General features: G+C 38.9%; 1 protein-coding gene across 1 annotated transcript; it reads left to right on the forward strand.

Annotated features, from left to right (window-relative positions):
• Nucleotides 1-6,771: 6,771 nt before the first annotated feature.
• SYNJ2BP (synaptojanin 2 binding protein) lies at nucleotides 6,772-27,891 on the forward strand. The gene is made up of 4 exons (XM_063439535.1): nucleotides 6,772-6,908; nucleotides 18,294-18,430; nucleotides 19,663-19,758; nucleotides 22,765-27,891. The coding sequence occupies exons 1-4, from the start codon at nucleotides 6,866-6,868 to the stop codon at nucleotides 22,897-22,899; spliced, it is 411 nt and encodes a 136-aa protein (XP_063295605.1). The 5' UTR covers nucleotides 6,772-6,865; the 3' UTR covers nucleotides 22,900-27,891.
• Nucleotides 27,892-27,938: the final 47 nt, after the last annotated feature.

Consider the following 27,938-nt stretch of genomic DNA (forward strand, 5'->3'; position numbering starts at 1 on the left):
CTTACATTGCAGGTGACTACTCTGCTAAAAAGTTACCTGGCTGGGGAGGAGAGGTCCCTGGCGTCAGCGAGGGAGTTTAGTCTTACTACTCCCTCGCGCGCCCTCTGTAGTGGTGCTGGAATATGACATAATTCCGGGCATCACTAAACTGCGTGCGTGAGGAGCAGTAAGACTGAGCTCCAGAGAGAAGATCCCCAATGAACCCCAGGGAGGTGCCTCACATCAGTTCCCAAAGATAGGGAGCAATAAAGAAAATGATGTTAGTGTGTGCAAGAATGTAGAAATGTGTCTGTCAGTAAGTGTGTGTTGGTCAGTGTTGCGATGGCCGCGGCTGTACAGTGAAGGACCTGAAGGTGCACGGAGGCACGCAACGACACGTCACATTCACACGTGACACCAACGTGCTCCACCTTCACAGGTTTTCGAGAATTAGCGGGAGGATCCGCTTTGGCACAGGGTGCGGACGGCCCCATTGGGGGTATACCAGAGGCTGGACTCCGGAGTCAAATACTGACAGCAGCAATGTGAGTGGAGTCTGCTTGTTGGCTAATATTTTTTTTTTTTCTTTTTTAAACAAGGGCCGGGGTTCAGTAGATGGGGGTGCTGGGATTTAGTATAGAGGCGGGGACTATAATTTAGTACCGGGGGGGGGGGGGGAACTGGGGTTTAGTAGAGAGGGATGCTGATTTATTTATATATATATATATATATATATATATATATAGTGAACTTTTCAAACAAATCTACGCTTCTATGAAAATGTAAGATTTTGGTTTTTTTGCAGCCCAGATAAACATAAACCTTGTTTATGGCCCGTGCTAGCCTTTGAGTTTGACATGCTTGTTGTAGATTATATGTACACTGGACTAAAGGCTATTTTGCCATTCATGTGATTGGACAGGTTCAGTGTAGGATTGATTAACATATAATCTGGACCTTCCAAGCTAGGTATCACTCATTCTAGCAGAAACACCTTTTTGTTGAATAAAACATCGGGGTGGTGGGATTAGCTCTGTTTCTGTTAAATGTTATTTGTCTCTTATAAAATGACCAGATACAGCATGCTGTCTTGGACATATAACTTGTACATGCTAATTGGCAGCACAAGAAATGTGCGACCCCATAGAAAGCAGCATTCCTATGAAACAAAATATTTGTGATCACTCCTTGACATCTATGTCCTGCCTCACTTGACTTGTACACACTGCTGGACTGCATATTTCACATGTAGGGATAGGTTGTATGTGTAAAGTGATGGATCTGGTAGTCCTGGCTGGATGTTAGGTGCAAGATGTAACCAAGTCAGATGAGTCTGTTGGAATGTAGGGACCTGCTCCCGTAAGTATCAAAGTATGCACACCTTGACATGTTACTTTTTCCCCTTTTTTTGTGGCATTATTGCAGTAACAACTTAGAATGTGAAACATAGAATGTGACGGCAGATAAGAACCATTCGGCCCATCTAGTCTGCCCAATATTTTAAATACTTTCATTAGTCCCTGGACTTATCTTATAGTTAGGATAGCCTTATGCCTATCCTACGGATGCTTAAACTCCTTTACTGTGTTAACCTCTACCACTTCAGCTGGAAGGCTATTCCATGCATCCACTACCCTCTTAGTAAAGTAATACTTCCTGATATTATTTTAAACCTTTGCCCCTCTAATGTAAAACTATGTCCTCTTGTTGTGATAGTTTTTCTTCTTTTAAATATAGTCTCCTCCTTTACCGTGTTGATTCCCTTTATGTATTTAAATGTTTTTATCATATCCCCTGTGGCGAAACCAGCTTCGCCACTGTGAACTGGAGAGGCCTGGCTGCTGGCCTCCTGCCCGCTGACTATGGCCCCTGGACGTGTTGCACTTTAGAAACTATATTTGGGCATGTAATAATTTGTATTGCTGCTGCTGGCCCTTTAAAAGCAGCGATGGACATATTGGAACTTTTGGGACTACTGTACCTTTAAGACTGTGGAGCGTAGTACAGTAATCCTGCCTTTAATACTTTAATGTCATGTATGTATTTTTGTATGCAGTTAACCTGGGTTATATATATGTACAGCATTCATCTGATTGTTCGGTAGAATCACTCCATTCATTGTATGGAGGAAACTACCGAACAACCAGACCACCCAGGACTAAGTGTGCCTCCAATTACCGTTTGCAACAATGTTGCAAACAGGTAATTGGCAATCCATGTAATGTATTATGTGTCCCCTGGGTGGCCGCCATTCGGGAAACAACCACGTGGCGGCGGCCATCTTTAACTGCCGAACAGCGGTGTTTTGCCGTCGAGTGTCTGGAACTGAAATCGGACACTCGACTAGGCAAACACCGCTGAGACCTCCATACTCCCAGAAATTCGTATAGAAACTACCGAATGACCCGCCGTTCGGTAGAAAGAAACATACGAACTAGGGGATTCATGCGAATCCCCCTTAGTCTCTATAACCCAAGTAATTCGTCTGTTTCATTCACTTGTTTGTGACCGACCGCAGGGCCAAAATGCATGGAACTGTTTTCGGATACTTTACCCATGCGGTCGGTCAAATCTTTGGAACCTCATATCTCCCGAACCATTCATCCGAATGACCTGATTCTTGGATATGTTGTCCCCCTGAATAAGGGCTATCAGGAGATACCTGTTTTGGAGGTGTAGCATGTGTATTTGGGGTACATCCAGGAATTGGGGAAAAGGGTGTACGGTATAATTATGTTAAGTGCTAATCTAAGGGGAGGAAATGTGTGGGAGGTACATCCATGTGATTGGTTAAATTCATCCTCCCCCTGGGAGTGTCCTGTATGTACTTGTTTGTAATAAAAGCCAGACTGGGTGTCCCAGTCCAGAGTTCTTGCTTAACCCTCAAAGCGATGTGTCGTCTCGGTCTTTGGGGGAATGGGATTGTATGCTGACTGCCAAGAGTGTAAGCCGATGTCTGCTTTTCTTGTTCAGCTGTTCCAGTGTTCGTGTGGTTCCAGTCGGGAGAATGGTGTTTGCAGTAGCTGCCTGTGCATCTGGAAAGGGGATTATCGCCTAAACTGGGTTTTATCCTCTTGTAAGTGAAACGGTCCGTTACATCCCCCCTGTCTCGTCTTTCCTCCAAGCTATACATGTTAAGATCCTTTAACCTTTCCTGGTAAGTTTTATCCTGCAATCCATGAACCAGTTTAGAAAAAGGAAAGGTGTATCCCGCGCCTAGTATATTATATGTGCAAAAAATACATACATATATTCTCAAATATATCCGGAAGGAACCGAACCTCAGAATAAAAACAGAGAATAAAACACAATAGTGCAATACAGTAATAAAAAATGTTATTATGGTGGTGAGTACAGCTATATATAATCCACTCACATTTATATGAGCTATAACAGAGCTCAGCTGTGCAGCGCTTGGACGGTACAATCCCCGTCTTGGGATATGTTGTTGTAGTATATGCAGGTGCTTCCAAAGTGCAGTATGCGTGGTATATGCAGACAAAAGGAAAAAATAGCAGCCAATGGTGAAGTAAGTCCCAATAATGGTGTAAATAATGGATAATATTGTACTTACAATTAATAGAGCATGTAACCTGCTCTAGTGTGGTCAGCTTAGGTGGTATAATCCCCACCAAGGATATACCGGATCCAGGAGGTAAAAGAATGAATATAAAAAGTAACTTAAAAAGTATACTTTAATATTAATACAATATAAACAAAAACCATAAAAGGTATAAAAAGTAATGTCCCACTTAACGCGTTTCGCCTCACAGGGCTTCTTCACACTTCTGAAGAAGCCCTGTGAGGCGAAACGCGTTAAGTGGGACATTACTTTTTATACCTTTTATGGTTTTTGTTTATATTGTATTAATATTAAAGTATACTTTTTAAGTTACTTTTTATATTCATTCTTTTACCTCCTGGATCCGGTATATCCTTGGTGGGGATTATACCACCTAAGCTGACCACACTAGAGCAGGTTACATGCTCTATTAATTGTAAGTACAATATTATCCATTATTTACACCATTATTGGGACTTACTTCACCATTGGCTGCTATTTTTTCCTTTTGTCTGCATATACCACGCATACTGCACTTTGGAAGCACCTGCATATACTACAACAACATATCCCAAGACGGGGATTGTACCGTCCAAGCGCTGCACAGCTGAGCTCTGTTATAGCTCATATAAATGTGAGTGGATTATATATAGCTGTACTCACCACCATAATAACATTTTTTTATTACTGTATTGCACTATTGTGTTTTATTCTCTGTTTTTATTCTGAGGTTCGGTTCCTTCCGGATATATTTGAGAATATATGTATGTATTTTTTGCACATATAATATACTAGGCGCAGGATACACCTTTCCTTTTTCTGTACATTGTTCACAAGGTTTGGGAATCCTTGTTTGTATACTGCTGCCTGTACGTTAGTTACTATAGAGAGCGCCTATTACTCCATTCTTCTCTTTCCATGAACCAGTTTAGTAGCCCTTCTCTGAACTCTTTCTAAAGTATCAATATCCTTCTGGAGATACGGTCTCCTCCAGTACTGCGTACAATACTCCAAGTGAGGTCTCACCAGTGTTCTTTACAATGGCATGAGCACTTCCCTCTTTCTACTGCTAATACCTCTCCCTATACAACCAAGCATTCTGCTAGCATTTCCTGCTGCTCTATTACATTGTCTGCCTACATTTAAGTCATCAGAAGTAATCACCCCTAAATCCCTTTCCTCAGATGTTGAGGTTAGGACTCTATCAAATATTCTGTACTCTGCCCTTGGGTTTTTCCGTCCAAGATGCATTATCTTGCACTTATCCACATTAAATGTCAGTTGCCACAACTCTGACCATATTTCTAGTTTAGCTAAATCATTTGCCATTTGGCTTATCCCTCCTGGAGCATCAACCCTGTTACATATCTTAGTATCAGCAGCAAAAAGACATACCTTACCATCAAGACCTTCTGCAATATCACTAATAAAACTATTAAAGAGAATGGGTCCAAGTACAGATCCCTGAGGTACCCCACTAGTAACAATACCTTGCTTTGAATATACTCCATTGACTACAACCCTCTGTTGCCTGTCACTCAGCCACTGACTTACCCGTTCAACAATATTGGGAGCAGGGCATTCAAGGTATCTCCAACACATAATGCAGGTACTTAGAATGGGTACCCAATCACCCATCCCCTGTGCCAGACACAGTTACGTGTATGCCTCAGAATCTCTAATATCTCCATCAAAATGCTAATTTCTAGGCCAGGGGAGAGGCAACCTTAGGCACTCCAAATGTTGTGGGCTACGTCTCACTGATGCTTTGCTAGCATTATGGGCGTAAGAGCATTATGGGAGAAGTAGTCCACAGCATCTTGAGTGCTGAATGTTGCCTATCCCCTTTTAGACAATAAGCAGAATGAGCAGTGAGTCAGATAAACAGTTAGGATTTCTAGCGCCAATTTAAAAAGAAAAAAAAAAGGTAGGCAGCTAGAACTACCCGAGCCAGTCTCTTCTTTCTAGTGGTTGTTATGGTGTAGGACAGTGACACGGTAGCAGCGCCTATGAGCAGTGAGTGAAGTGGCCTTAAATAGACCAAGAAAGTGTACTATCGGTTTGTGTAATTTTGCTGTCAAAGCGTACATGGCTGATGTCACTAAATTGATGTGGTGTCAAAAAAAAAAAATGACAAGCATTTAAGAATATAAAATTAAGGCGTAGTGGAGGGGTCTGCGGCAGGAAGCATTACACATTGACAAGTGAATTTCAAAGGTTAAGCCACAGTTGCCAAACTGGGAAACGTCAGGTATGTGATTAGTTATTTTGCCTAAAATTAAAAATCCACTTTGAATTTGTGACCATTCACACTTCAGCAAATAATGCTATAGGTCCCTGTACACTCAAACACTACATACACACATTGACAATACTGGTGAAGAGTACAAACATGCATTCACACAATGCTTATGTAGTCATGAATGAATACATCTTTTTACACAATACAATTACACAGGTTGCGTTACTAAATGTGGAATTTAGCAATTAAAACACGATTACCAAAATGCAGGCTAAAAAAAACTGATCTGTAAATGTTATCTAAATCCGATAAGGTCAAAGGATGGCTATTTTGCCTAAATTTATCATACAGATTTCCATTAGCAATAACCCCTTATAGTCCCATACTACATACAGAAACACACCGCACACACAGAAATGGGTGGTGTTATAGGGGCCTTCATGTGCTGTTTAAACACGCATGCTTAGTTTGTATATGCCTGTCAGATCATTTTAGTATTTCTATATTGTCAAGGTGTGATGTCTGAGCCGAGGAATCTGTGCCTCCAGGTGCCTCCAGGACCTGAAAGGTGTCTGGATTGTGAAATAAATTAAATTCTGCAAGGAGGCATTTTGTATTTATTTATTTATTTTAATTATGCTGTCAGATGTATAGTAGCACATATTGTCCCTGGAGTGGGCCTTAAGCGATTCATTCTATATTTTCAATGTTATTCACTTTAGTAAATCTTGTAGCCACTTACATCATATAGAACTGATTCAAATGTAAGATTAAAAAATGTTTAAATTAAAAAGTCCTTAATTCCTATGACATTCCATCTTATTATTCAGTCCCCTGTAAACTTGGCATTCTTGATAAAGGGAAACCCACTGCCATTAGCTTCTGGATAGAGACACTCTTGGTTAAACAAGAAGATCCAGATCATGCCAGAGAACTACAACTCCCGAGATGCTGAGCGGGATGTCTCTTCCTCTGCCCCCACGTGGGATCTCTCTGGCTCCTGAAACTGAAAGTACTGTGTGTGCGTTTCACCTTCAGCCCTTGGATTATAGACCTGCAGGGGGGGCGGGTGAGGAGCCACAATGAGTGCAGAGGAGGATATCGTGCTGTCTAGGGGCCCTTCAGGTACGTAGATACCTCCTCCCCCACCCCCAACTGATCTGTGACCCCCAGCATGGTGACATGGCCCTGGTTAGGGAGGACTTCTCATGGACAGACATTTATAGCAGGCTAGGGAACTCCAGGCCTGTACAGCACTGAGCACAGGGCAGATCTGCCCTCCTCTAACCTTGCACAGGGGACACTTGCATCTGACACTTTGTTACTTTTTCTTTGATACTTTGTTACAACAAACACACACAATTGTGTTACAATGATATATAATGTACGCAACATTTAGTAAACAATGTATCCAGCTGTGTTTTGTAGTGTGTGGCTTGGCAGAATATACACCATGGATTGATATTATAACTTCACTAAATCATATGGGAAGTCTCTTCCTAAAATGTCCATTCTGGGTTCGTTATTTCTGCGGATTAACCCTTTGTGTGCCAAAAGGATGCACAGCACGTGGTTTATATATCTGCCCAAGGATAAATTCTACTATCCAGCATAGGTGTCTGATCCCTCGTGGCTGACTAAGATCGGTATGCATTGAGCTTTTCTAGGTGACCGGGAGTTAAACAAAGTATTTATTAAATGCCCAGGCCAAGGGAATGAATGAGTTAACTGGATGGCTGTAGGTTTTGCATACCATTCAAATCCTATTAGATGGCTCTACAGCTCACTCTTCAGTTTAGTAAGGACCAACTATGTTAACAGTTTAAATGCCAGGGTGCTAATAGGATATATGGATCATTAACCCCTTAAGGACCAAGCTTCATTTGTTTGTGTTGTACTTAAGGAGCAAAGAAAATTCAGCATTGATTCCATGTATATGCAATTTTCATCTCTCTCATTTATTGCATTAAAACATATTATATATATATATATATATATATATATATATATATATATATATATTTTTTTTTTTAAGGACAAAAGGGGCTTCATTTGTATCTCTCTCTCTCTCTCTCTCTCTCTCTCTCTCTCTCTCTCTCTCTCTCTCTCTCTCTCTCTCTCTCTCTCTCTCTCTCTCTCTCTCTCTCTCTCTCTCTCTCTCTCTCTCTCTCTCTCTCTCTCTCTCTCTCTCTCTCTCTCTCTCTCTCCCTATTTGTTTTCACAGTTTGGGCAATAACAGTGTGAGCATAATTGGTGCAGCTTAGGAAAAGTCATTCAAAATAAATTCACTTAACTGAGTATCTCCTATGTCTAGGTCCAACTATTTTAGTTTATTTTTAGTAGTTACTGGTCACAGTAAGTTTAAGTGTGGGACATTTTTAGAATTGGCTGTTTGTCTTCTATGTTTAATATCCATCACAGAAAACACAACTGCCACAGTAAATATTTATGTAAAGTAAACATCACAGGCTATATACCTAAGGGTATTTTGACACTTATTCTGTAGCCATTTAACTACCAATCTCTGCTAAATATTGTAGTAACATTTTTGTTTTTTAAAAATGTTAACATACACACACACACAATACCTATTCCATACGGATGCTGTTTAGTAGATAACCCCTAATTTGGTATGATATAGGACTGCCTGTTTAAGGATACTAAAGGATATCAAGGATACTAAATTATTAGTGTTTTTTTAAAATAGTTTTTATGCTGTTGTGCAGGGCATGAAAAATGCTGCCCTTGGAGACTTTGAAAATAACTATTGGAGTGGAAGCAATTTCACACTCTGCACAACAGTTATTTTTAAAGGATTTTATTCTCCTTTCTCTTTACAAACTCTGTACAGAGGCAAAGGCAAGCCCATTCATTTATAAAGTCTTTGTAAAAGCAGTGCAGGGTGGGGAAAATGTTGCCATGCCAATGCAGTGGTGTTCAAAGGCACTGAGGGTAGCACTTTTCATGTCCTGCAAAAACAACTTTACCCCAACATTCATTAACCCGTTAAGGACACATGACGTGTGACATGTCATGATTCCCTTTTATTCCAGAAGTTTGGTCCTTAAGGGGTTAAGTGATGCATTTGTGCTCAAGGTGAACGTAAAAAACAGAATATATATACAATTGGTAAGTTGTATTACCCTGTCCAGTGTTTAAGTATCATAACGCGTCCTAGGTTGTGGTAACAGTTATTATTATTCATAATAAGTATGCATGCTTCCGGTTCTGTGTCAAACCATTTTCTAGTTGTTTGACACAAACAGATGTTCCATGAGGCCTGAGTGGCCATGGCCCTTGTATGGTCTATTGCTATTGCGGAAGTTACACAAGTAAATGCAGGCCAAATTAAGACTTGCTACGTAAATATGAGTTGTAGTTTTGCAACAGCTGCAAGTGTGCCAGTTTGTACCCCTCTGTTTTATACTATAACAGTCCTAGCTTGGTTCCTGTAGCTGCCTCATCTTACTGAAGTGAATATAATGTGTGGAGCACCCTGGTGCCATCTTTCTATTCAGCTATGAATTATTTTTAATATTTTAATGCTAAACATGAATCCCTAGCCGCCTACCCCTGTGTTCTGCTAGACCTAATGAGAAAGCATTAGCCTGTGCAGCAATGGGTGGCTGTGGGTGGCCGATCGCCTCAGCCAACTAAAACACCTGGTGCTGGTATGTGTGTAATCTCCAGCAGGGGCTATGTTATGGGTAGCCAGAGACCCTTATTTACTCTTAAACTGCTCGAAAATGATTTAACACTGAATGGAGGGACAAAGCCAGGGGAACCCTAGCACCATACCCAAATAATAGGATGAAGTAGCTGTAGTGCTTACAGTGTCCCTTAAAGGGACACTCTGAGCAACATAACCTCTACAGCAGAGACCACCCCCTTCTCATCCCTGTTGATAATATAAAATTGACATTTCCAATTTATCAATGCCTGTTCCATCTAACATGGATGGCGGTGGCTGGCTGAGAGTGCAAGGGGCAGGTTAGCAGGATACACTGATCTGTAGTGTACTTTGTTTAGCGTGTCCCTTTAAGGGATTAATATGAGTTTGGACTGCATGGAATTAACAGAGCTCCTGAAATGCTTAGGAAACAGTGTGCGCTGCCCTGTTCATTATCCAAATCCATTAGCCTGGATTTTCAGTTCCCTGTTCCCTTCAATTTGTTACTAAGTCAATTAACCTCCCAGGCTTTATGAAGCAATAAAATGCTGTACCTTATACGTACAAATCTGAACTTAATGTGCTGCTTTGTTTTAAAGAATATTCATACGAAGGCATTTTGGACCCATAATAAGTTTACTACTTAATTATACTGTTACAATGTGCGTATAACAAAGTTGGCGGATAGAATTTTTTTTTTCTGAACTAATTTGTGAGCAGTCTTAAAGTATTTCCTTTTAGAATGAAGTTTTATTAGTTCCTGGTACTTGAAAGTAATTGCCTATTAATCCATGATCACAAATAATATAGCCAAAGCAATGTGTGTAGGTAGATGTTCCCACGCCAGCTGTGTGTGTGTGTTTGTGTAAGCTATGACTGTAAGCTTAGTGGAGCTGTGTCTGAAATCTAGAACTAATCCATTGTGGATCCCTCTGGGAAGCGAAGGGTGTGCTCTGTTAATGCTATTGTTCCCTTGGGTTCACCTGTTTTGAGATTTTTTTTTTCCCCCAGTGGTGATGCCAAAGAATGGAGGATGTAAATGCAGAGCAATGCATTGTATGTCTTTCAAACAAAGGGCTTACTTAGGACACTTTGCCTAAAGCCAACAAAATGCTGATTTAGCAGTTTGTTTTCAGTACTAGGGAGTAAAGCAGGTTGTGTAAGGTTCACCTGCCCGTATCAGTGTTTTTTTAAAATCACGCCGTATTGCAGCTGCTAAAATCTTTGCATATACCAGGCAACTGTAGTTATGGTTCCCAAACCCTCCATGTTTCCCTGTACACGTATCACTTTTTCATGGAAGTGGGCAGCACATGAAAAGTGCTGCTATGAAGTATGAGAATTCAACACTGCAGAAACAAAATAAATACTCCCATTCTTAACGTGACTGCCTTGATCAATTAAATTCCATTCTGTGGTTTGTGAATCCTTCATTCAACAGGGTAGACCTTTTCGTGTGTGATCAGTGAAGTGTCCAGAACAACATGATGGATCTGGTATTTTTAAATGTAGAGTAATGTTCTAATCTATAGATTCTTGTTAAGTGCTTTGAGTTTTATGCCTTTTTTTTGTTTGTTTTGCTATAGTTCATGTACTGTCATCGTCTTTTAAATTTCTCATCTCTTTTCCTTCCAGCTCTCTACTTATAATGTTTATTGTGCTGTAAAATAGTACGTAGTCGCAGTAATATTGAGAATACCTTAGTCTGCTGTGCAACTGACACTTAGAAGCCTATACATAGTTCAGATATTATTTAGAGGAACACTATAGGGTCAGGAACACAAACATGATTCTCTGAGCCAATCACAATGCTTTCCTATAGGATTGGCTGAAACTGTCAAGGAGGCAGAGCCAACACAAGCCAAATGCAGCCCTGGCGAATCCATCTCCTCAAAGAGATGCATTCAATCAATGCATCTGTATGAGGAAAGTTCAGTGTCTGCATGCAGAGGGAGGAGATACTGAATGGCAGTGCTGCTCATTGTGCAGCCCTGCCCCAGGAAGAACCTCTAGTAGTCATCTGAGGAGTGGCCAGTGGAGGTATCCCTAGGCTGTAATGTAAACACTGCATTTTCTCTGAAAAGACAGTGTTTACAGCAAAAAGCCGGAAGGAAATTATTCTACTCACCAGAACAAATACAATAAGCTGTAGTTGTTCTGGTGACTATAGTGTCGCTTTAAGTCAAACAGTGAATGCCGTCTGCAAGGGTTTTTGTATGACACATCCTGCTTTAAAACCCAAACATTCTATTGTATTATATGATTGGAGTCTATTCTGTTACATCGAGTTCCTTTGCATTATATTACTGAGTTCCGCTGTGTTATTATTATTATTAAACATAGGCAGCTTATTCTGTATTGCTGTATGAAGAGGATAAACAAAGTAAAATAAATTAATAAAATGATGAACAAAATGAACAAACAATATGTGCCAATGTACTACTAGCTGCTATTCTATTGTTTTTACTATGGATTTAGGAAAACACTAATAAAGCTTAATTACCAAAGTGTGAATTGTCATGAATTCAAAATAAATCGTGAAATAAAAACATGCCTAATTTAGAGAATATTCCCAGTTTGGTTCTTTGGCTTAAAATATGAAATATGCTTTGAATTTCCGCCAAGTCACAATTTAATAACCAATGGAAAGAAATAAAATGCATTTACTAAAGAGAGACAAATCTCCCCATTCGGTCCAAATTTTTAGCAAATCTATTTTTCAAACTGCATTTGCTACCTTATTGTGTAGCCCATGGGCCTACCCATTGTCAATGGTTTCCTTGGCTTTTGATGCATTAGAACAGTGGGAGAACATGCGCAGTGGGGGTGCAGTTAAGGGTTTTGTCTTTCTAAACCAGTGTTTTGTCATGGATTTGCTCTGTCTACTTTCAAACAAGCTCTTCCCATTGGTTAAAAACCTCCTGAGTCACCCGCCCCAGTCCAAGGCCATCTTTTCCTATTTTAAATTCACAGAGATCTGCGTATATAGTTCTTAGTTGCTTGTTGCATTAACAGCTTCCCATTTTCTTGCAATTTAGTAAAATTACAGCGATTTTAAAATTTGGGACATTTGTTTTAATATAGATTTGCCTGCATGTGTTTTTAACATGCCAAACATATCTTTTTATAATTCATTCATAAACAAACCTAAGGATTTATTTTTTTTTTTTTTTTTTAAAGGAAAGAAGTATGTCAAACACTGATAAAACTGTTAAAGCTGCTCTCTGCAGTGTAATAAGAGATTCCAAATATCCAGGCTGGGATGTTAACCCAGGGAGGGATGTAATCACAGTGCTTGAGTTGGTTTCATTGATACTACAGAGAGATTATTCTGCTGACTAGGTGTTTAGCGGTGTCTACATTAGGCTGTATGCTCCACTGAAACTAATATTCTTACAGTAAACGGGAGGGTATGCTGTTCTCTTGATTAGGTCATTTCTGTTCGCTAGACATCACCACCAAGTAACTCTTTCTAGATTCTGATTTACAACTTCCATTATGTAGGCTTCCCTGCTGAGCCAAATCCAGTGGAACAGTACTGATTCTGGGCTCCCGTCATGCCATCTTGAATTTGTTCCCTGGACAAGCATTCATGGACATCAGGAAACTGTCCCCAAAGAGTGTAGCGCAAGCGTATCATGAGAAGCACTCACGCTACCCTAATGACACCAGGATTCTGTAGGAGTGCTCTGCGCATGCTCAGTCCTTTTATGGGCCCAGTCATTGTGGCACTGGTGAATGCACACCAGGCTGACATGTCTCCTTCTTTGGGCTGATCCCTCCCTGTCCTTTTTCTCCTTGTGTTTGCATTATGCTCAGTTACTGTGGGACTTTGGATTTGTATTTTATATATTGTTTGGGGACCTGTGTAATGGACACTATAACCATGCAGGGAGCACATCAGCCACACTCTCTGCATGGTTCTGAAGACTTGGGCCCTGCAGCCTTTCAGCGGGTTGACCCGTTCCTATTGTGGATGGGCATCCCTTAGAGCCCGGCCCATTATGGGCACCCCTCAGGGCCTCGCCCACCCCACCCATTGTGGGCATCTCTTAGGGCCCAACCCATTATGGGCATTCCTTAGGCCGCCCACCCCAACTAAATACCCCATCCGGATAGTTGGGTGGTATGAAGAGAACTATCTTATATAATAATTTTCCTAATTCTTTTAATGCAAAAACATGTATTAGCAGCAATATCTGCAAAAGTACACTGAGGCAACTGTATCATTTGGGCAACAGCTAATAAAGTTTAATTGTAACATTTGTTTAGCCATGATACTTGGGAGCTTACCATACACTCAGTGTACCTTGTTTTTGATAGTTGCTACAACCCCTTCATCTATTTCCTAATTCTCTCATATTAAGCTTATTGGTATATCTTTTTATTACCTTTTCCTGTCTGTTTTAGGCATGTCCACTAACATCTATACCAGTTAATTGGGAGCACTCCTTAAAGGGGTACTACCCGATTTCAGTGTTTTTTCTGTACTCACATTTTCCGGGTTCAAGCCCATATTAGGTGGAACTGGTACCACCACCCTGACCTTTTCCCCTGACTCTAGACCTCCTTTGATGGTTGGGCATAGAATCCAGGGAAATATTTATCTCTTATCAAAAACATGTATTACTCTGGGTTTTTCATTAGTGTGAAGTGTGCATTCAATTTTAAATAACAATGTTTAGACCAACAAAGCCAAACTGGAGAAATTCTCCAAATCAGTATTGTTTTCCGTTTGGCTACTTTGACTTAAAAGTTGAAATACACTTTTTTATTTTCCACATAATCACACTTCATTTAATAAACCAGTATGGTTGTAAATGAGTCTTAAGGCTTTTATCATTTAGCATGATTAACCCCTTAAGGACCAAACTTCTGGAATAAAAGGGAATCATGACATGTCACACATGTCATGTGTCCTTAAGGGGTTAAAATTAAAAAAGTTGGGATGGTGGGAATTCAAAGTGCATTTCTTCCTTCCCAACAATTCTGAATGAATAAAATGGTTAGTGGCACTCTACTAACCAGTCGAACTGAGCAGAGCTGATGACATCAATCAATACTGTCCAGTCTTAATAGTGAGGGACCAGAGGATGTCTAAACACTCTTTATTTAATTATAGCCAAACGTCTGCTCCACCAGAATGTAAAATACGTTACGGCTTTTCTCCTGTAGTGTATAACAGTGATTCTACTGTGTTCCAAATAATTCCCCCTTGTGAATAATTTTGTTTTCTCTTTTACAAAAGTTCTTAAATGCTTTTCTCAAAGGATTTGCTTTGAAATACAGTAAACAAACCTCAGGTGTGAAATCCATAATAAAGGTGTGTTTAAACTGCGGTAGTTCCCAAACAGAATAAAATGATTGCAGTTGACACTGTCTGGGAGGCTTAGGTCACATGTGCCAAGGGTGCAAATAGCCCCAGACACAAAAGTACAGAATCTCAATCAGAATTGCTGCATGTGCAGACTCCTACCACCATCACATCTTCAAATAATTGAAGTGGTGATGGTGGTTGGAGTAACCCTTTAAACTGTTACATAAGAATAGGAACGTTCCTTTAACATTAAGGTCCATTTTTCAAGGCAAAATGATTAGTATTCTGGGATTAAATCATGGGAGGATATTATTATGCTTTTAAAGACATGCTCACACTTTGCTACCCAGGGACAGGGTGACTCCAGATTTGGGACGGTGTGGTAGGACCTTTTATTTTATTTTTTTGTGATGGTTCCTGACATTTGAGTCACCCTATGTGATGGCGAAAAAAAACCCAACCCAAAACAAAACAAAATTACAACTTAAAATGTGCCAGTCTCAATTAGAATGCCAAGGAAAAGGTAGTTTAATTGCAGGTTATGACAGCTGAATGTTTCTAAATAATATATTATTTTATAACATGTAGAATAATTTCTAACCTTAGTACCATCCTGCACATAAAAGAATTGACTGACTGGTCTCTTGATTCATTGTTTCATAATGTAATTAGGTGCACTGCAAACCCCTTGCATCATTATTCACCTTCTAGACTTAAGCAATTCCCTGTTCTCCTTCAGACATTTAATTAGACAATTTCCCTTGAAGGTTGCATCCAGCTGCTGTCCCACACGTTCCACCACATGACAAAACACTATAGATTTTAACTTTCCTTTATAGTCACACTTCAGATACACAATTTGTCAAGAAGGCTGTAATGATGTCTCACCTCAAGGACCGCTGTCTCCAGTATCTCTAATTGATTGGAACTACTGTTGACAGTTGTACCCCCAGTCCAAGTCATATGTCAAGGGGGTGAGCACAGTCAGAATAATCCTGTGTATATCTGCAGAGATGCACATTTGTTTTACTGCACATTGGGAACAAACATATTTTAATATTTGTGATTCTACGACACACAGGCTAAAGCTAAATTAAAGTAGAATGTAACCTAAAGTAGTGTGCTACTACAAACTATTTTATCTGTCTATTTAATCTGTCTACCCTCGTGATCTGCCCTTTATTTAAATTGGCAGATCATGTTTTAGAATGCCTGTGAGGGTATATGGAATATTGGATTGAAATAGCTCCAGATGAAGTGTCTGCAACTACTGCAATCCCTTTTCTTCCCCTGCCCAGACTTTCTGTGGCTGTCCAATCACAGACTTCCCAAATGCAGCTCAATGAGAAGTCTTTGCAAGGCAGGTGCTCTGGGCAATTGCTGCCTCTTGAGTTTAGTTCCACTGAGCTAACCAAACTAAACCAGGAAGTAGCAGGACTGGTTGGCTGATAGAGAGCGGAGGAGGTGTAACAAGGTTAATTTATAAAAGTTCCAATTTCTATTAAAATCTGCATTTTATTTTTAAATGGGTCAAAAAAGAGGATATAGTATTCACACATAAATCACTTCAGCATGCAAAAGTGGTTTGTGTTTGGAGAGTTCCTTTAACAAGTGTACTCTATATACAAACATGTATTCCTGACACTATGCTTCTAATACCACTGCTTAGGTGGTCGGCCCCTTTACCATGCTCTGCCCCAGACTCCTTGGCTGACCTCATCAAAATTGATGACCTCCATTAATCACAATGCTTTCCCATAGGAAAGCATTGGATTGTCTGAGATTGTCAATTCTGATTATCTCAGCTAAGGAGGCGGTACGGGGTGGAGTCAAACGTCGTCCTGGCCAATCAGCATCTCTTCATAGAAATGCCTTAAATCAATGCAACTCTATGGGGAAAGTTCAGCGTCTCCATGCAGAGGGCGGAGACACAGAATGTCCGTGTTGCACCCTGCCCCAGGAAGCACCTCTAGTGGCTGATTGAGGAGTGTCCACTAGAGGTGTTACTAGGCTGTAATGTAAACACTGCCTTTTCTGTGATACCAGAGAAAAACACAATATTCCTTAATCAGGACTACTTTTATGTAAAATGGTAACTTATGCATTTCATCAGCAGGAATACGTTGATTTCACATACTTGTCTGCATTCTATTTGATCAACCCAAGTGCATTAATATGGTTTTCGAAATTGCCTATGCTGCAAACATCAAGAACCGGAACGTGACTGTTCCTTTTTAAGCATTGCAGTACATAAGATAATGTTAATTTAGATAACCTTAAGTTTACAATGCCATAAACTAACTGCAGTCTATTGTATGACTCGTCGAGTCACTTCCTCTCGTAGTAACAGATATCCTCATGTTCACACTTTGTCCGCACATCGAGACCAGAATTGCTTTGCAGGCAAAAGAAAACTTTAGGTCACAAAGAATTCTAAAAATATAGGAAGCTAGAAGCCATTGGAAAACTTCCTAAGGGATAGATGCCATAGCGTTATCTGCAAAAGGGAATTTAACAGCAAGATTTTTGTAATTTTTGTTTTATTAGTTTTTACATTTGATTTTAATATTTTTTATGTTCAAGCTTTTTTATTGAGGCAGTAGAAAAGAATAGAACATATATATAACTGCGGAGTACAATCGGGATGTTTATCTCAGTCAGTTTACTTTGGAGGATAGCTACAGTCACCAGAGATTATTCCCAAATCTATAAAATGATTGGCCAGCATTCAGCAACCAGGAAACCAATCCAACATAACTGGATCCATGCTAGCCCTACCATCTTCTCTGCTTCAGTCCACATTATCCCATATTTTTTGTACTGACTGGCAGGAATCAGGAAAAAAACATGAAAAGATTTTTTTTTTGTAGCATTGATGCCAGTGAAATAGAACCGACCCCTTGCCACAATTTGGACAGTTAAGTGTATCTCAAAGATGCAGTTGATATATCTGCGGTAATAAAAAGCCCGCTAGACAATGAATAATGGCTTTTCCTGATGAGTACATAAAGGGAACAATTTGTTTAATTTCAAGTGTCTGAGATGATGTCAGTCACCTCCAGGTAACTGTAATATTTCTAAGGTCCCTTTATTTTGTGTCTATACTGATAAAATCACAGCTAGGTGTGTTGTTGGCGGTATGGAAATAATATGAGAATTGGGTACAATATTGACGGAAAACTACCGTATATAGTTTTAGGCAGAAGTGACACTATGGTCTACTGCACAGTTGAGGATATAGGGATGAAGTTAGGGACAAGTACAACAGCAGCATGAGATCATAGCAGCCAAGTGGTTAGTGTTCCAACTGCAGTTTCTTAGATTTGCAGGTTCCATACTTTGTAAGGAAAACTCACTTTATCCTCTTTGGTAATTACTAAACAGCAGAGCATCTTTCTCTGTATAATTTGTATGAAGACAATATGGTGGTTGCCCTAACTGAGAAAGGTGATCGTTGAAAGTGGTTTGAGAATTCCTTCTTTTAGATCTCCTAAATATTCCATTTATACTTTTTTCTTTTCAGGTTTGGGATTCAATATTGTTGGAGGCACAGATCAGCAATACGTCTCGCAGGACAGTGGCATCTACGTCAGCAGCATTAAAGAAAAGGGGGCAGCTGCTATTGATGGTCGTCTTCAGGAAGGAGACCGAATATTAGAGGTGAGATGTGATCTGCTGGATGGATTATTTTCTTTATTCTCACTTGTGGTCTGAGAAAAACTAATCTCAGACTCCTTTATGTCTATCTTACAATTTAGAGAGTTTTTTGTTTTGTTTGTTGTTTTCAAACAATAGGACACACCCTAGCTCAAAACGAGGAACACTATTCTATACGCCTGGATGAGCAGGGCATAGCTTTAGGTGGAGCAGATGTCTGGTTTGAAATGAACCTCATCAATTTAACTTGCATTTTTGTCATGCATTCTTAGTTTTTATAATAGACATGTCTTCATTTCTAGCTGTATATTACTAGGAATTTGTCCTACGAGAATGAAAAACGTGGTGTAACCATGTATTGGATGCGGTATGTCCAGATCGGTCTCCTGTAAACATAACCCACCAGACCACTAACCTTTATCCAAAGTGAGCCAAGTATCACTGTAACATGCAGATAGAGATCACAGATGTACGGAGATGAGTAAAGTTTTAGAGAAAACACTTTTTTTTCCTGTCTTAATTTAGCTGATTTATAAATCTTGGCATACTTTTCTCAGGATAGTCTATAGTTAGTATTCCAGTTAAAAATTAGATTTTTGGACACTTCATTAACAAATGCCTAAAACGCTTTCAGGTGTCATGTTGCCAAACAGGATATAACCATATGACTCTTCTCTCAAGATGTGGATCTAATAAGAGAAAAGAATAACAATGGAGCAAAGTAGCAGGGGTATTGCTGGTTATTAGGATTGCTGGGCATAACATACAACCAAATTAGCTAGGTAGAAATACTGAGAAATGAGTATACCACGAGCAAGTCTTAGACAGGAAGCCAGAGATTTGCAATGTTGTTCGCTCTAGGCCTCTAGCCATGGTCAAATAAGTTGGAATAGTGTTGTCATTTTAACTCAAATTCCAGAAAGCACAGTAACACAAGGGACATGCACTCTTGACCTGTAAATATGACAATAGTGTGCTGGAGTGAGTGTGGAAAGTGCACGTTTAATTGTGTGTTTACAATATGGCTGCACCGTAAAATTTGTGTTCCTGCGCAATAGTGGTGAGAAGTATTTTGCTCAGTTATTAGCGAGACTCTGCACATACAGTGGGACATCAAGTTTGTTGGCATTGACGGAGGTACATGTAGAAATCTTGGCTCACACAAGGGGATTGTTATTTTCGAACTGCAACTGCATCCGTAAACCACTAATATACTATTTGTTTTTTCTTCTCAGGTTAATGGTATCAAGTTAGACAATCTTTTGCACGGTGATGCGGTGAATCTGTTCAGGAACGCTGGTGAACATGTGGTGTTAAAAGTTCTTCACAAGGTCAGCAACCTGAGTCCAAATATCTGCTGTATATTCTAGAACTTCCATTCTCTTCTATTCTTTTCTATTCTCATGTAAAAGTATCATGTTGTATTCTTCTCTTTTAACATCAAGCCAGTGGACAAGATAATGAACATTTTTATTGTCTGTACAGAAAATAATAATTTTAGTTTATCACTTTTTCTACTTGTCTGTAACCTTTTTTTTTTTCTTCTGATTCCTGTTTGCAAAAAAAAACAACCGCATAGCTTGATCTAATTTTATATCTTTTTGTGTTGGCTACTTAGACATCTAGGCAGCTCCTAGGCCTTGGGTTAAGACTCGAATGATTATTTACTAACATGAGAATTGTCGTAATTCAAAGTGAATTTGAAACTCAAGGCCTAAATGGCCAAACTGTAAACGGAGTTGAGCTGTGTAATTTTTCCAATTTATCCATTTACCTTACATTTTTAAATTACCTTTGAATTCCCAACAATTCTCTCTTTAGTAGTAACCATGTAAGTAAATCTTGATAGTGTAGCGTGTCATGTTTATGCTATACCAGCAGAGGTTGTCTCCTATTAGAATTGGGGAATCCCTTCATTCAGTGGGAGACCGTTTGCTGTGTGATCACTGCTACAAGAGCTAAATTGGGTCTGTAACAATCTGTCACAGAGCAGACTATGTAGATCAGATTGAATAAAGGTTCCGTCATCTCATGCAATCTTGTATTTAAATAAAATAAGGCAGCACTTCCCATATGTATTCTTTATGTATGTCCCAGTGCTATGTAAGAGCAAGTCCAGGTACTCCTACTAACCGGATATAATTTAAAGAATAATTGTAAAGAGAGCTGTGTGTGAAAAACAAGTTGCAATAATGCTAAAACTCTATCTAAGGGGTTAATTCACTAAACTCCAAATTGTATTTTAAACTAAATTGAAAATTTGCGGACAAAATCGTTTCCTCGATTTCCGATTGTAGTGTGGGCTTAACTATATTAACCTCTGTTTAGTTATGTCTGCTTTTAAATGTTAAAAGGAAAAAACAAAAATCAGAATAGTGGGGGGAAAAAAACCCTCTATATATACGATTCACTTGACTACTCGCCCTAAATAAATACGTAATTACCTAAAATATAAAAAAGAAAAGAAAAAAAAAGTCTTGTTTCCTCCATCCCACCACTAATCTCCCTCTCTGAGCATTTGGGGAAAAAAGGTCACGTGTTGTACAGGGAGCTGTGCAATCAAAGTCCTAGATCTCAACGACACCTATAATACTATGGTCCTGGGGTAATGGAGCAGCTGATGACCGGTTTTTCTCCTATTTAGACTTTATATTATTTTTGCCCCAGAAAGCTTTGTTTATTTTTTACTCCCATTTGTCCGACCACTGTGTCCCCCATTTCAGGCTATAATGAAGTACAAAAAAAATCATAATCCAACACCAACTGTTCCTGTGCATCAATTCGTCTTGTTGCAGATAGATGTGATGTTTTGTTTTCTGCCAATTCAACACGGGAAAACTGTTCCTGTGTTCCAAAAATAACGATGTTGCTTGAACCCATCTGTGCCAAAATTACTCCTAAACAAAATCTGAATCATAGCCGTATCCGTAGAAACCGGTTTTCTGCTCCATGTAGGAATTCTAAACATAGCCGAGCCGTTGTGGACAAGTTGGCTGTGTTCTCTGAGCCAAACACAAGCTGTCAGGGTAGATGCCCTCATTGTTTCAACAATGCCTTCTTGTCTTATTGCTCCATCATCCGTGCATTATCCTTAGCCAGTGGTTCTCGACTTTGTTTTTCATTTGTATTTTTTTTTTCTTTTACACCAAGCCACTCTTCCAAATTCTCTACATTGTTTAGCACCTCACACCCCACTGGACACTACTTGTTCTTCCTCTTCCTGTCACTGCGAGGGCTACTCACTGAAGTGAGAATTTTTGGGAATTCAAAGTAAATTTTAAATTTACAGGGACACTATAGTCACCAAAAAAACTTTAGCTTAATTAAGCAGTTTTTGTTTCTAGATCAAGCCTATTTAAGTTTCACTGTTCAATTCTCTGCCATTTAGGAGTTTTGTTGCTGGTTATCAAGCCCTAGCCACACCACCCCTGGCTGTGACTTACACAGCCTGCATTAAAAAAAAAAAAAAAATATATATTTTCAATCAGATGTAACTTACTTTAAAAGTTTTTATCTCCTGCTCTGGAAATTGAACTTTAATTACATACAGGAGGCTCCTGCAAAGGTGGAGATAGGAAATTCTAAATTGAACAGAATTTGCAATAAAGGAAGCATAAACATTAGCTGACTCTTTACAGGAAGTGTTTAGGAAGGCTGTGCAAGTCACATGCAGGGAGGTGTGACTAGGGCTGCATAAACAAAGTGATTTAACTCCTAAATGGCTGAGAACTGTTTAATTAAGCTAAAGTTGTTTTGGTGACTATAGTTTCCCTTTAAGGCCAAAGTAACCAAACTGGAACAATTCTCCAAGTCTGCTATGCTACCAGTTTGGCTACTTTCATTATCACGTTGGTGGATAACCCAGTGTGAGTTATTTAATGACAATGAAAGCCAGTAGCCAAGACATACAATATAGTACAGCTGCATAGTTTTCCTGACAGCTGCATGGTCCTACTGACACCCTTTTAAAGGTTTTCCTGACCTGGACCGGATTTTTAAGGTTGAAATATAAATGCTATTGGAATGGCTAGTTCTGAAGTGAGTAGCTAAATCTTATAGTGCCTTTAAAAAAAAAAAAATCACAAGCTTCTAAAGCATTGGTAGGTAAATATCAGAACTCCCGGTCTTTAATTGCTGAGCATCAATTTCCATATTTCATGAATAGAAAGTGGCTAAAAAAGGGCAATAGAAGTTGTAGTTTGGAAACAACTGGTAGCCCAGTTTTATTAGGTTGGACCTGCTGTGAAGATTAATATAAAGATGATAGTATTTTAATTGTCATTAATTGGGGTTAATGCATTTATTCTTAGCTTTTTCCTTATTCCTCATCTTTCTAGATTCAGAACCAAGCGAACGGAGTTCCAAGTAGCCGGAGTGACAAAGACACGGAAGGAATATCATTGACCATGATCGTGTTGCCCGTATTAGCAGTGTTTGCAATTTATGCTTTTTTCAGATATCGACAACGTTAGACAACATTCTGAAAAGGCCAAAAGTCAAAATATGTTTTAAATATACACACGCGTATGTTTAATATGTAATTATCACATCCAATACCTCCACAGTACAATGCGTATACCTGCAGCTTGGCCTTTTTCTGTTCCCATAGCTTAGAGATACAAATCACAGGAGAGAACAGCTAACTAGAACACAATGGAATTATTGAATTAATGTTAAAGATGAAATACATCTTCAGTTAGTTCATGTACTACTCCTGTTCTCTAATAACTTATTGTTTTTTGTAGCTGTATTGTAATTTTTTTTTTATAAGTTTATAAATTCCAATACTTACAATGCTGTCGTGTAACCCATGTAGGCGCTATGCCATTTGGTTACAGTAGGGGGCACACACTGGTTAGAGGGAGGAAGAAGCCATAAGCCATGCTGCCTGTCAAGATTCAATGAAAAAAAGTCTTAGATTTTATTTTACACGGCGAGATTAGCATTGTTTCTTGTGTTATGTAGATGTCCGATATTACGGTTTTATAAACCGGTTTTTGGTGTAGACATCATGTGCCTTTCTAAACTGGAGTGATGAAAGTGCCTTATAAAAGATGAATTTTAAGTTGTCCAAAAGGCCTTAACATGCAAAGGTCAGAGGTACAAAGCAATGGCTGGCATTTACATCACAGTATCAGCAAAGCTTTATCAGATGGTATCAAAAGGAAAATGATCTACATCAAGTAAGGCATGGAACCCTGAGAATGCCAAGATTTGAGATATGGTTCGTCATCTTCTGTTGGTGAATTGGGAAGGGTGGTAGAGATCTCAAGAGATCTGATAGGAGACCCTAATTCACATTTCTTCCACTGAAATGAGCCATGATACTGAAAGATTTAGCAGACCACTTATAAACCGGCACAGAATATTGCAGTTTGAAAACAAACCACATATATCATTATGTAGCAACCTAAGACTGTGTTTTAGGTCTTGTTTTAAGTAGTTAATTCATTTTAACCCCCAATGCCCATGTCTGCTGCTTTAATAGTCTGTTCTGTAAGGCTCCTATTCCAAAACAGTCCACTCAATTATTGACAGCAGGGGTGGACGGAACTGCAAAAATCAAATACGCAGAATGTTCTATGGTGATATGCGGTGTATAGGGACAAGACTGTCATGAGGGTGAAGTGTACATTGGTCCTTAACCCCTTAAGGACACATGACGTGTGTGACATGTCATGATTCCCTTTTATTCCAGAAGTTTGGTCCTTAAGGGGTTAAATATGTCTTCCCCACTTTGTTTTTAAAATACACTTCCTGTATCAAGTGTCTAAATGGTAAATCTTGGAAAATATATGTACCTCCATTCAGTTGTGCACAATCAATGCCAGGACATCAAATTTTACTGTGCTTTATCAGATTGTTTTCCATTTTGTCATATGCATTGATTTCTAATGTCATGTAGTAGGCATACCCGTTTATGCAGTGGCATAGTGTGGGTTGCCAGCTTCCAGGGCAGGGCAAATTTTGCGCCCCCTAACCTATGGACCGTTAGCACTCCTGGAGTCCCTTCATGGGTGCTTAGATAGCTTCGCTCCTCCTTCCCTACTCCCCTCACCTCGTCCCTATGGTATGAGACACTGATAACTATGTTGCGTAATTTTCAAACTCCACTTCACACCTAAAATAATGTGTATAGTCTATTGTCCAACTATCAGTGTTGCACACATCACTGAGACGAGGCAGGTAGAGAAGATGGAGCAAGGCAATCAAGGTGCCTTTATGGGTGTACTGGTATGATAACCTTTAATAGGCATTTTTATACAGATACAACAGTATCTTCAAATGGAAAATCACACTCTAAGTAGGCATTATGTTATTCACTGATAAAGATTATATGAAGACAGTATGGCTGTAATTGGCATGAAAAATACTGTAAAATGTTAGGTGGCGACCTTTATTTGCCCCGTCATGTTGAAAAAAACTGTGTAGAGTGTTCGGACATTAGGAGATTTTCTGTGTGAAGGGGAGGGCACACTATTTAAAAAAAAAAAAAGTATTACTACGTACTCTTTTTCTTTTGACATTTTTTTTGCCCAGTGCAAAAGCCTCTGTGCCCACCCCCACAATACGCCACTGCGTATAAGGTCACACGGAAAATTCTCTGAAAATAACTTTCTACAACTTTCTGCAGCTATTGGTAAAATGCAATATTTATTACTAAAGTACAGATAGATGTTCTGTAAAACAGTGTGCAGATTCTAGAATATTTAAGAATTTGAGTCCTGCCAAAAAAAAAAATGCAATGTTATTTTTTGTTTCTTTTTTTTCTCCTGTAAAACTGCTGTTTATCTACTACATTATTGGCTGTGTACCATGAACTTTTTTTATTTTATTTTTGTACTACTTGCAAAATCAGTCCATTAGTCCTGGTGAACTCTGCCTGTTGTAAAATATCGAGTAACATGCATTGTATAAAGCATCACGTCGTCACATGTTCTTGTTAAAATACTGTTTTAGGATATTGCGTGGTTTAAAAGGGAGCAGGACATTTAGGCAAAAATTATTTCATAGAGATAAGACAGTTGAACGCAATTGTAATTTATTTTTTTGGCTATGGTTTTTAGATATCCTCTGCTTGTGTACAGGTGGATCAATAAAAGTAACTAAAACAGATTGTCACCAGTGTTTTAGCGGAGATATCCCAATATCAAGCATTTGTAAAACTATCTTTAAACTACACGCCAGCACACCAGAATCTGATATTAACTGTACACAGGAGTCAATGAGACTGAACTGCTCATTAACTCACCTATACCAATGTCATTTAAATTTGGCTTTGTGGTGTGTCCTGAGGACATATTTATAGCACAATGGGCTGCTTCCACTCGTGTGTTTTCATGTGTAATCTTGGCAGTTCTCTTTACCACTTGCATCTGAAGATGAGTCTTCTTTGGAAAATGCAAGAAAATAAAAATACACTTCTCTCTCACTGGAAAAGCCTTATATAGAGAGACGCACACTTTCATAGTCAAAGTTTATGTCCACCTTGCCAACTGTGGATGGCCCAAAACTGACATGTATTCTAAATGACACATGTCAGTTTATCACTATTCAACCAGCATTCTGAAGAGTATCTTTTGCATCCTTTAATGAAATAAGTTATTTAGTAAAAGTTATCTAAGTGTTTGAAATAACTTTTCAGTATATAAAAGGAAGAAATGGCCAATTGCGTAGTCTGATCGAAAGTGTAAATGGAACACGGCGTAACTGAATTATGGATAATTTATAAATAAGAAAAAGCACAGGACCAGAGGGTAGATAAAGATAACTGTAAGGGAAGAGGAGAGGGAAAAAAATAGTGACAGGATTATTCACTGAAGAGTGAATTGGGTGAAATTCAACGAGATTTTCCAATTTTAGGACAACATAGCTAAATTGAAAAACAAATTTAGAATTTTACTTTCAGTCTGGATCCCTGACAATTTCCATTTTAGTGAACAAGCCTAAAAAAGTTTATTTGCTAAAAATGGCGAACTGAAAACAAAAATCGATACTCAAAGTTGGAAAAATTGTTTAATTCTGTTAAAGTCGTGGCTTGACTATTTTCATACGAATTTTGCAGTTTCATTTCCGGTTTTACAGCTTCGTGAATGAACCCCTGAAAAAAGAGAAGGAGGGACAGACTTGGCATTGAAGTAGGAGAAGTTAGCCTAGGTTAGATTGGATAATGGGTTTACAGGAACAGTAGTACGTATGGCAGAGAGAGTGGTGGTCTGTTTGGTCTTAATCCAAGGAGGCCAGATCATTAACTCCTAAATAACGAAGGACCTTAAATGTAAGTCATGACTCGGTAGGATCTGCCTAAGCATTTGTCATGACTGGGTTAAGGTTGTAGTAGTGTTTGGCATGTTTTGTATGGTAGCATATGTCATAGAATATTGTTTTGCTGAATGTAGGAAAGAAGATTCTATTAACCGTCCGACACATTTTTATGTGCCTATAACATTTAGGGGCACTTCAACTGTGAGTTTACCGTTTTAAAAGGAGACAGAGATTACACATGAATTCACACAACGCTAACTTTAAAAGATTTAAAAAAAAAAAAAGCACATATTGCCAGATTTGGATAGTGGTGTTATGCTAAAAAAAAATCTATAACCTTTTTCCTAATTGTCTTGCTCCTTGCTTAAGTTAGCCAAAACAGAAAATAAAATTTACATTCTTCTGATTTGAGTTTTGCTTTTTTAGGACCCACCCTTGCTGTTATTATTGAACATATTTGTGATAAAAGAAATTTAATGACATGTAGTGCAAATCTGTCCTGTCTACTCGTTTTTACATGACTGTGCATAGCCATCATTGATGTATTAAAGGTTTCATAACCACTGCAGCTTACTGTAGTGTTTTTTTAATGCAAGGCATGTATGAGTGAGTTCCCTACTTATTGTTGGTCATGCAGTTCCCATGTGGTTTGGCAAAAAGTCGAAGATCTCTTGATATATTGTGCACATCCCTTCAGTTTGAGTCATACGAGAAAGTGTTGCCTTTCTTGTATATTTAAAATAACTGATCTGTCAAGTAGGGAGGGGTAATGTGCTGATTATCTTATTTTTTTCGGGGTTATTTTGTTTATGTCAAACTGTTTGAAAAAGGTTTTGATGAAAACCAGAGAGACTACAATACATTGCAGTGGTTATAGTGCTCGGAGTGTCCTTTAAGTCACGCAAAACTATCAAATTTCAGAATTGAAGTTTCGATGTGTCGTTTATTTTCCAACCAATGCAGCAGATTGAAAGACAATCATAAGACAGGGGTCAATTTGGCTACTGGAAAAGAATACATTTTGAGACCATAAATGTGTTGTACAGCAAATGTATCCAAAGCATGATTTTAAAGCACGTGAATTCTTGGATCAATATCTCAGCTTATTGTATGTGTGTATATATTATATTTTTCCTTTATGTAGAAAAAAAAAATGATTGAGGACTTTTGGGAAATAAATGAGTATCCACTATCCAGCAGCTTGTTTTTTGTCTTTTCTTCTTTATTGGAAAACAAAATCTTTGGT

Source organism: Pelobates fuscus, chromosome 13 (genome assembly GCF_036172605.1).
Source record: "Pelobates fuscus isolate aPelFus1 chromosome 13, aPelFus1.pri, whole genome shotgun sequence".
In the NCBI taxonomy this organism is placed as follows: Eukaryota; Metazoa; Chordata; class Amphibia; order Anura; family Pelobatidae; genus Pelobates; species Pelobates fuscus.